Here is an 11,190-nt window from a genome sequence, read left to right on the forward strand (position 1 = left end):
AGGAGCGGTCCTTGGCGCTCTCCAAATTCCGGTTTTTTCCCCAAATCCGAGCTTTTTTTCCCCCCTCTCCGGCGGGATTTTTTTCCCACCCCTTCCCCCCGATGCGGTTTTATCCCAGAAATTCCAGACATTCGGGAATGAGAGCGGATAATTAAAAAAAGCTGCTCGGGCAGGGCAAGGGGAGGCGAAGCTGCTGCGCGGCGGGGAAAAGGGGGGGGAAATGAATTAAAATAAAATTTTAAAAAAAGCACAAGAGAAAATAAAAGAAAATTTGGATTTCACCCTTTTTTTTTTTTCCTCCATCGGGGAAAGCCGCTCGGGAAAAACCCAACCTGCTCCGAGGAGCTGCGGCAGAGAAATTGGGAAATTTGGGGATTTTTTCCCCAAATTTGGGGGATTTTTTCCCCAATTTTCTCTCCCCCAGCCCCCGCCCTGATTTTTTTTCCTAAAGGGCCAAACCGAGCGCATCCCCCAAACCCTCCCCAGCCCCTGCAGAGCCCGAAATCATCGGAATAAAAATCAAAATTCGGCCGAGGAGCGGCGGCTCCGAGCCCGGAGTGGGATCGGGAGGAGGAGGAAGGAGCGGCCGAGGGAGGAAGGCGAAGGAGGAAGAGGAGCGGGGGCATGGGGGGCGATAATTAACCCCTAATTAAACCATCATTAAACCCCCCTTCCTTATTTTCACCCACAAAAAGCGGATTTTCGACCGACATACCGGATAAGGAAAAAAAAAAAAAAAAGAAAGAAAGAAATAAAAGAAGAGGAAAAATCCGCACAAATTATTTTTAATTTTTTACACCAAACCCCCCCCTCCCCGTTTATCACCGGGGGAGGGAAGGGGCGAATCGGGGCTGGGGAAATGGGTGGAAAATCGAGTTTTTTCGGGCGGGTTTTGGCCCCAGGCGGGGCTGGGCTAGTAAAGGAGCGCGGCGGGCGAGCGGGGCTTTGTTCAACGTGAAGGTCCCGGCCGGGCGCGGGCAGATGTCGCTGTTGCTCCACCGGAGCCGCCGCCGGTGCTGGCGACAACTTGACCCCCGTGACGTCCGCGCCGTCTGAATCGTCAAGGCCATTTTCAATCCTCATTGGCCTGGGCGTCACGTGGGGGTGAAGGATGGAAGGCGGAAAAAAAAATAAAAAATAGACAGAGAAAAAAAAAAAAAAAAACTAAAAAAAAAATTAAAATTAAAAAAAAAAAAAAAGAGGCGGGGGTGCTGGCGGAGGTGGGGTGGGGGGAGTGAAAGCGATGCGTGGGTAATTACGAGGCTTGGGATTTTTTTTTTTTTTAATTATTTTTTTTTCTTCTTCTTCTCTCCCCCCCCTTTTTTTTTTTCCTTTTTTTTTTTTTCCTCTCTCTCTCGCTCTCTCTCTCTCTCTCTCTCTCCTCCTTCCCCCCCCCTCGCTAAAAAAAAAGATGTCAGCCCCTGGCTGGAGTATTCCTCCCGCCAAGCGCTCCCGGAGAAAATGTCATGTCCCAACAGCGCGGCTCCCAACGCCTTCCTGATGGAGCCGCTGGCTCGCCCCGAGCCCTTCGCCGCTGGCCCGGGGCTCTTCGCCCAGCCCGGCGACTTCTCGCCCCTGCGGAGCTGCGCGGCCCTCCCGAAACGCGACGAGGCCTCGCTGGGCTCCTTCCCGCCCTACCTGGCGCAGCTCGACACCTGGGCCGACCCCAAAAGCGCTTTTAGGATCGAGCAAGCTGCTGCGCGGCCGCTGCCGAGCTGCGCCTTCCCCGCCGTCAAGGAGGAGGGCGGCTGCTGCATGTTCCCGGCGGAAAAAAGGGCCAAAAACCCCCAAAACCTCGCCGAGGGCTCGCTCTTCCCCTCGCCGCTGGCCGAGCCCTGCCTGGGCGACCACGAGGTGCCGGTGGCCGGCTACTACCGCTACCCCTCGCTGGAGAAAAGCCCCGAGGCGGCGGAATTCCAGGCGGCCTTGGAGGGCAGGAGCGGCCGCAGCGAGCGGCTGGAAGCGGCCGAGGGCGCTTCACCCAAATTCCGGCGGAATTGCCCCGAAAACGCCGGCGCGGAGCAGCCGCGGGGGGAAATCAAATCGGAAAAAACCAAACTGAGCGCGGGCGAGGAGCAGAAGGAGGCGAGTAAAAGCGCGGACGCGGCCAGCACCGATAATTCCGACTGCGAGGCCAAAGGTAGGGGAGGATTCGCCGGTTTTTTTTTTCATTCCTTCATTTTTTGGTGGTTAAGGAGTTAAAATTGTCCCGCAACGCGCTCGCTGCCCCGCCGCCTTCCCCCGCAGAAATTGGGGTTAAAATTATCCTCATCGAGGATGCTTTATGGGAGAAAAAGAAAAAAGAAAATCTATATTCGGCCTCAAATGGCGGTGTTTTAAAAAATATATATATTTATATATTTGGGTGTTAGAGGGGAGAAAGGGGAGCAGAGAGCGCGGTGGGTGCGGAAAAAGGATGGGAAATCTGAGTTTGGTGCGGAAAAATGGATGGAAATTCGGTGTTTGGTGCCAGAAAAAGGATGGAAATTCGGTGTTTGGTGATGAAAAAAGGATGGAAATTCGGTGTTTGGTGCCAGAAAAAGGATGGAAATTCGGTGTTTGGTGCTGAAAAAATGATGGAAGTTCAGTGTTTGGTGCAGAAAAAAGGAGGGAAATTCGGGGTTTGGTGCTGAAAAAAGGATGGAAATTCGGTGTTTGGTGCCACAGAAAGGATGGAAATTCAGTGTTTGGTGCAGAAAAAAAAGGATGGAAATTCGGTGTTTGGTGCTGAAAAAGGATGGAAATTCGGTGTTTGGTGCAGAAAAAAAAGGATGGAAATTCGGTGTTTGGTGCAGAAAAAAAAGGATGGAAATTCGGTGTTTGGTGCTGAAAAAAGAATGGAAATTCGGTGTTTGGTGCTGAAAAAAGGATGGAAATTCGGAGTTTGGTGCAGAAAAAGGATGGAAATTCGATGTTTGGTGCAGAAAAAGGATGGAAATTTGGTGTTTGGTGCTGAAAAAAGAATGGAAATTCAGTGTTTGGTGCTGAAAAAAGGATGGAAATTCGGTGTTTGGTGCCACAGAAAGGATGGAAATTCAGTTTTTGGTGCTGAAAAAAGGATGGAAATTCGGAGTTTGGTGCAGAAAAATGATGGAAATTCGGAGTTTGGTGCAGAAAAAGGATGGAAATTCGGAGTTTGGTGCGGAAAATGAATGGAAATTCGGGGTTTGGTGCAGAAAAAGGATGGAAATTCGGGGTTCGTTGGCTTTGCTTTGGAACCGCGGGGGTTTGGGGTGTTCTGGGCTCGGGGGGGCTCTCGGGGAGCGCTTGTTGTGATTTTCCAGGGGGGGGCGAACCCCGATTTTCGCCCCTTTTTTCAAGGGGAATTCTTCATTTCCGCGCGCGGGGAGAGAATTGGTTTCCTCTGGCGTTGGCTCGCGGTCAAAAAAAAAGAAAAAAGAAAAAAGAAAAAAAGAAAGAATTGAAATGAAATAATGAAAATAACGAAGATAAAAAGGCGCGGGGCGGAATTGGCGGCTCCAGGCGGGAATTGCGGCTCCTTCCAGGGCTGGGAAGAGGCTCCGGGAGAGGGAAAAAAGCTTTTTTTAATTGAACTTCTTCAATTTGTTTTGTCTCGTTGGCGGAGGCAAAGAAATGTTTCTGTTGTGCCGAGCAGATGTTTTGGGTTTGGGATTTTCCCGAGGCGAGGCTCGCACGGAAAGCTGCTGCGTTTTCGCTGCAGAGGCCGAAAATTTTGGGATATTCGGGGTTTATTCCCCTTTTCATCCCAAACCGGGCAAATCCAGAGGCGGATTCAGCCAGCGGGAATGATGGGATTGGATTTTCTGGGGAAAAAAAAAAAAACAAACAAACAAAAACCCCTCAGGAAAATCCCGCTCGGATCTAAGCCTGGTTTTGCTTGTGGGGATTAAAAGATCCCAAAATTCCGGCTCTGTGGACCCCCCCAAAAAAGTCGTGACCCCCAACAAAACCTCACCTCCCCCACCCAAATCGGCTTTGGGGGGAGCAAAACCCAGAAATTCTCTTTTTTTTTTTTTTTTTCCTCCTCTTCATTTTGCACAATTCGCATTTCTGGTTTGGCATCCGGAGGGGAAATGATTTTATCTGAGGGCTGAGCTGCGATTAAATCCAAAAAAACAAAAAAAAAAAACCCCAAAAAAAACAACAAAAAACCAAAGAAACAAACAAACAAAAAACAAAAACAAAAAAAAAAAAAAAACCAAACAGTAAAAAAAAAAAAACAAAAAAAAAAAACCAACAAAAAACCCACCAAAACAAAAAGAAAAACAAACACAAAGTCAAGGTTATCAAAACCCCGCAAAGTTAATCTGCACAAAAGCGCCGGGAGAGGTTTTGGTGGGAGATAACCCCACGGAAAAAAAAAAAAAAAGGTTTCTTTTGGGCTGGCTTTGCGCTGTGGGCGGAAAGAACGGGAATAGAAATAAATAAAAAGCGATTTATCCGCTCGCGTGTTGCGTTGGAGGGGGATGCGCCGGGCTGGGAAGATTTTGGAGATTTTTTTTGGGGTCGCTGTCGGAGAAATTTCGGTTTGGGACGGTCAGAGGCGATTTGGGGCGGATTCGGGCGATTTGTGTTCATGAAAACCCCCCCAAGCTGCGATTTTCCCCGCTGTCGAGCCTTAATTTTGATTTTTTTTTTTTAATAAACCCCCTTTTTCTGGTGGAATTTTAGCGTTTGGGGGAGGGGGACTCCGGAGCTTTGGGGGCACTCGAGGTCCTGAAGAGCGAACCCCGAATTTTCACGGAATTTCCCCACATGCGGGGCCGAGGATTTGCTGCAATTCTTTTGGATTTCCCCCAAAATTTGGGGCTCGGATTTTCCCTCCTCGTGACCAAATCCAAGGATCCTGCGGTGTTTATTTAGGGCCGCGTGAACCGCGACTTTTTCCCGAAATTCCCTCGATTTGCCCCAATTTGTGCCCTGGCAGCGCAGCCAGCGAAGCTGCGAAAATCAATTTATTTCACCCTAAAAACGTCCCCAAACCGCGCCGATTTCGGCCTCAGGAAGCGCCGAGAAAGGATTTGGGGGTTTCGGGGTGATCTGGGGAACCCCAAAATTCATCAGTGACCGCAGGGAAATTGTAATTAGCGCTGTTTAATTGCCCTGGGGGAGGCAGGAGATCTTCACGCCCGCGACCTTCGCGGCTTCCAGGCAGTGGAGGCGCCTTTGCCACCGATTTATTCCATAAAACCCCTTTTTTTTTTTTTTTTTTTCCACCACCCAAAATCCGATTTATGTGCCCCAAAATCCCGATTTATGCGCCCCAAAATCCCGATTTATCGCCTCCAAACGCGGTTCTTTCCCCCAAAATCCCAATTTCTCTCCCCCAAACCCTGATTTATCGCCTCTAAACCCGATTCTTCCTCCCCAAAAAATCTGATTTTCCTCCCCAGAAACCCCATTTTCCTCCCCAAACCCTGATTTATCTGCTCCAGACTCGAGGCTTCTCCCCCAAAACCCCATTTCCCTCCCCCAAAACCCTATTCCCCTCCCAAAACCACCATTTTTCTCCTCCAAAACCCGGTTTATCTCCCCAAAATCCGATTTTTTCTCCCCAAAACCCGATTTATCTCCTCCAAAATCCGATTTTTTCTCCCCAAAACCCAATTTATCCTCTCCAAAACCAGTTTTATCTCCCCAAAACCCGTTTTTTTCTCCCCAAAACCCGATTTATCTCCCTAAAACCAGTTTTATCTCCCCAAAACCAGTTTTATCTCCCCAAAACTCGATTTTTCTCCCCAAAACCCGGTTTATCCTCCCAACCTCGCGTCTCTTTTTTAACCCCGGCACCCCCAGCCCCAAAACCCCTCCAGCACCGCCCCAACGCCTTCATTTAAACCCGGGTTTAGGGCCGGATAAACCTTTATTTAAACTCGATTTTGGGCCAAATAAGCCTTTATTTAAACTCGATTTTCGACCCGGGAAAAACCCATTATTTAAACTCGATTTCGGGCCGGATAAACCTTTATTTAAACTCGATTTCGGGCCGAATAAACCTTTATTTAAACTCGATTTTGGGGCCGAATAAACCTTTATTTAAACTCGATTTTGGGCCGAATAAACCTTTATTTAAACTCGATTTCGGGCCGAATAAACCTTTATTTAAACTCGATTTCGGGCCGAATGAACCTTTATTTAAACTCGATTTTGGGCCGAATAAACCTTTATTTAAACTCGATTTCGGGCCGAATGAACCTTTATTTAAACTCGATTTTGGGGCCGAATAAACCTTTATTTAAACTCGATTTTGGGCCGAATAAACCTTTATTTAAACTTGACTTCGAGCCGGATAAACCTTTATTTAAACTCGATTTTGGGCCGAATGAACCTTTATTTAAACTCGATTTCGGGCCGGATAAACCTTTATTTAAACTCGATTTCGGGCCGAATGAACCTTTATTTAAACTCGATTTCGGGCCGGATAAACCTTTATTTAAACTCGATTTTCGACCCGGGAAAAACCCATTATTTAAACTCGATTTCGGGCCGAATAAACCTTTATTTAAACTCGATTTCGGGCCGAATGAACCTTTATTTAAACTCGATTTCGGGCCGAATAAACCTTTATTTAAACTCGATTTTGGGGCCGAATAAACCTTTATTTAAACTCGATTTCGGGCCGGATAAACCTTTATTTAAACTCGATTTCGGGTCGAATAAACCTTTATTTAAACTCGATTTCGGGTCGAATAAACCTTTATTTAAACTCGATTTCGGGCCGGATGAACCTTTATTTAAACTCGATTTCGGGCCGGATAAACCTTTATTTAAACTCGATTTTGGGGCCGAATAAACCTTTATTTAAACTCGATTTCGGGCCGAATAAACCTTTATTTAAACTCGATTTTGGGCCGATATTTAAACCCGATTTTCGTGCGGAATAAACATTTATTTATACTCCATTTTCGAGACGGGGAAAACCCTTATTTAACCGCGACTTTCGAGCCGGAAAAAATCGCTGTATACACTCGTTTTTATTGCGGAAAAAAAACCTTATTTAAACCCCATTTTCGTGCGGTATAAACCTTATTTAAACCCGATTTTTGAGCCGGGAAAAAACCTTATTTAACCCCGATTTCCGTGCCGGAAATCCATGATAGAAACCCCATTTTCGTGCCGAATGAACCTTGTTAAAACCTGAATTTTGGGCCTAATGAACCTTTATTCAACCCCTATTTCCGTGCGTTAAAACCCTTCTATAAACTCGATTTTCTGGCGGAAAAAACCCCTTATTTAAACCAGACCTTCGGGCCTAATTCAACCCCTATTTCCGTGCCTCAAAATCCTGGTATAAATCCGATTTTTTCTGCAGAAAAACCCCAATTTAACCCCATTTTCTCGCGGGAAAAAACCGCATTTAACCCCATTTTCTCACATTAAAAAAAAAAAAAACCAAAAAAACAAAAAACAACAATTTAAGGATTGGGCCGGGCAGGCTGACGGTGGCTGTCTTTGGTGCATTGGTTGGGGAAAAAAAAACCTTATTTAAACCCGATTTTCGGGGCTAATTCAGCCTCTATTTCCGTGCATTAAAACCCCTGTCTGAACCCGATTTTCCCGCGGGAAAAAAACGCATTTAACCCCATTTTCTGGCGGAAAAAAAACCCATATAACCCCATTTTTTTTCGCGGAAAAACTCCATATAATCCCATTTTCTCACGGAAAAACCTCCTCGCGGAAGTAAACCCATATAACCCTATTTCTTCCGGGAAAAAAAAAACATTTTCTCACAGAAAAAAAAACCATATAAACCCATTTTGTCCGGGAAAAACCCCATATAACCCCATTTCCTCCGGGCAAACCCCATATAACCCCATTTCCTCCGGGAAAACCCCATATAACCCCATTTTCTTTGGGAAAAACCAACATTTTCTCACAGAAAAAAACCCATATAACCCCATTTTCTCCGGGAAAAACCCCAATAACCCCATTTTCTCCGGGAAAAAAACTCATTTCCTCACGGATAAAACCCCACAAAACCCCATTTTCTCTGGGAAAAAAAAAACAATAACCCCATTTCCTCCGGGAAAAACCCCATATAACCCCATTTTCTCTGGGGAAAACACCCCAAAAACCCCATTTCCTCCGGGAAAAAAAAACCATATAACCCAATTTTCTCTGGGGAAAACACCACAAAAACCCCATTTCCTCCGGGAAAAAACACATTTTCTCTCTTATAAAATCCCATAGAACCCCATTTCCTCCGGGAAAAAAACCCATATAACCCCATTGTCTCACAGAAAAAACTCCATTTTCTCACGGAAAAACCCCATTTCCTCCGGGAAATCCCCATTTTCTCACGGAAAAACCCCATTTCCTTCGGGAAAAAAAAACCAATAACCCCATTTCCTCCGGGAAAAACCCCATATAACCCCATTTTCTCTCACGAAAAACCCCATTTTCTCTCAGAAAAACCCAATTTCCTCAGGGAAAAAAACCCCATATAACCCCATTTTTCTCTGGAAAAAAAAAAAAAAAACAAAACATTTTCTCACGGAAAAACCCCAATAACCCCATTTTGTCTCAGAAAAAACCAATAACCCCATTTTGTCTCAGAAAAACCCCATTTTCTCTGGGGAAAAAAAAACCCAAGAACCCCATTTCCTCGAGAAAACCCCATTTTCTCACGGAAAAACCCCATTTTCTCACGGAAAAACCCCATTTTCTCACGGATAAAACCCCATATAACCCCATTTACTCTGGGGGAAAAAAACCCCAAACCCCCATTTCCTCCGGGAATAACCCCATTTCCTTCGGGAAAAAGCCCACATAACCGCATTTTCTCTCAGGAAAACCCAATTTTCTCACGGAAAAAGCCCACAAAACCCCATTTTCTCACGGAAAAACCCAATTTCCTTCGGGAAAAAGCCCACAAAACCCCATTTTCTCTCAGGAAAACCCAATTTTCTCACGGAAAACCCCGATATAACCCCATTTTCTCACGTTAAAAACCCGATATAACCTCATTTTCTCACGGAAAAACCCCAATTTCTCACGGAAAAGCCCCCATATAACCCCATTTTCTCACGGAAAAACCCCATTTTCTCACGGAAAACCCTGATATAACCCCATTTTCTCTCCGAAAAACCCATTTTTTTTCACGGAAAAAGCCCACATAACCCCATTTTCTCTCAGGAAAACCCAATTTTCTCACGGAAAACCCCCATTTTCTCACGGAAAAAGCCCACATAACCCCATTTTCTCTCCGAAAAACCCCATTTTCTCACGGAAAACCCCGATATAACCCCATTTTCTCACGGAAAACCCCGATATAACCCCATTTTCTCACGGAAAAACCCCGATATAACCCCATTTTCTCTCCGAAAAACCCCATTTCCTCTCCGAAAAACCCCATTTTCTCACGGAAACCCCCCATTTTCTCACGGAAAACCCTGATATAACCCCATTTCCTCACGGAAAAACCCCATTTTCTCACGGAAACCCCCCATTTTCTCACGGAAAACCCTGATATAACCCCATTTCCTCACGGAAAAACCCCATTTTCTCACGGAAACCCCCCATTTTCTCACGGAAAACCCTCCACATAACCCCATTTCCTCACGGAAAAACCCCATTTTCTCTGGGGTGCGCAGCCCCAAAGCCGCACTTTGGCCGGGAGCTGCGGCCGGGCCGGGCCGTGCGGGGCCGGGCTGACGCGGGGCTGTTGTTTTTGGCAGAGGAGGCGAAGGCGGAGGGCGCGGGGGGGACGTGGCTGACGGCGCGCAGCGGGCGCAAGAAGCGCTGCCCCTACACCAAGCACCAGACGCTGGAGCTGGAGAAGGAGTTCCTGTTCAACATGTACCTGACCCGCGAGCGCCGCCTGGAGATCAGCCGCAGCATCGCGCTCACCGACCGCCAGGTCAAGATCTGGTTCCAGAACCGGCGCATGAAGCTCAAGAAGATGAACCGCGAGAGCCGCGGCCGCGAGCTCAGCGCCGCCTTCGCCTTCAGCTGAGCGCAGCGCCCCGCCCGCTTCGGCTCTTGAATTACTGCGGGGTTTTTATTTTCTTGGCTGGATTTTTGGGGGGTTTTGTTTGGTTTTTTTTGGTTTTTTTTGATTTTTTGGGGTTTTTGTTTGGGGGTTTTTATTTAATTTTGGGGTTTTTTTGTTGTTTTTTTTTAATTTGATTTTTTTTTTGTTTTTTAATTTTTTTGTTTTGTTTCGTTTTTTTAATTTAATTTTTGAGGTTTTATTTTTATTTTTGGGGTTTTTTTGTTTTTTTTAATTTTTTTTTTTTGGGTTTTATTATTTAAATTTTTTTGGTTTTTTTTGGGGCGGGTTTATTTATTTTCTGGGGGGTTTTTTGTTTTTATTTTTTGGGTTTTTCTTTGGGTTTTTTATTTAATTTTTTTGGGTTTTTTTATTTAATTTTTTTTTGCTTATTTTTGGGGGGTTTCTTTTGGGGTTTTTGGGTTTTTTTTGGGGGGTTTACTTAATTTTTTGGGGGTTTTTATTTTTGGGGTTTTTTCTTGTTTTTTTTAATTTTTGTGTTTTTTTTCTTTTTTTGGGTATTTTTAATTTTTAATTTTTTTTTGTTTTTTTAGCTTTTTTTTTTATTTTTTTATTTTGTTGATTTTTTTTTAGTTTTTATTTTTTTCTGTTTATTCCGTATTTTATTGTTATTTTATTATTTTGTTCTGTCGGTTTTTTTTTTTTTATTTTATCATTTTAATGGTTTTTGGTTGGTTGTTTTGTTCTGTGGTTTCCTCTTGTTGTTTTCTGGTTTTGTTTTATTATTTCGTTTTATGGTTTCGTTATTATTCCGTTCTATTATTTTATTTTATTTTTATTTTATATTTTCTTTATTTTATTTTACTTTACTTTACTTTATTTTATTTTATTTTATTTTATTTTATTTTATTTTATTTTATTTTATTTTATTTTATTTTAATCTTCCCTTGTTTTACCTTATTTTATTTTATCTTATTTTATCTTCTTTTATTTTGTTCTTTTATTATTTCCCTTCATTCTTTTATTTTATTATTCCATTTTATTTTATTATTTGACGTTATTTCATTTTCTCATTTCCTTTCATAACTTCATTTCATCATTTCGTTCTTTCATTTCGTTGTTTTATTTTGTCCTTTCATTTCGTTATTTTTATTTTATTCTTTTATTTTGTTCTTTTATTTCGTTTTTTTAAATTATTATTATTTTGTTCTTTTATTTTATTATTTTATTTTTGGGGAGGGTTTTGGGTTTTTGTT

At 43.9% G+C, this 11,190-nt stretch overlaps 1 protein-coding gene across 1 annotated transcript; it reads left to right on the forward strand.

The window, feature by feature from the left end:
* Window positions 1-1,461: 1,461 nt before the first annotated feature.
* On the forward strand, window positions 1,462-9,937 carry HOXC10 (homeobox C10). The gene is made up of 2 exons (XM_053967393.1): window positions 1,462-2,140; window positions 9,660-9,937. The coding sequence occupies exons 1-2, from the start codon at window positions 1,462-1,464 to the stop codon at window positions 9,935-9,937; spliced, it is 957 nt and encodes a 318-aa protein (XP_053823368.1).
* The last annotated feature ends 1,253 nt before the right edge of the window (window positions 9,938-11,190 follow it).

Source organism: Vidua chalybeata, chromosome 30 (assembly GCF_026979565.1).
Source record: "Vidua chalybeata isolate OUT-0048 chromosome 30, bVidCha1 merged haplotype, whole genome shotgun sequence".
Classification (NCBI taxonomy): domain Eukaryota; kingdom Metazoa; phylum Chordata; class Aves; order Passeriformes; family Viduidae; genus Vidua; species Vidua chalybeata.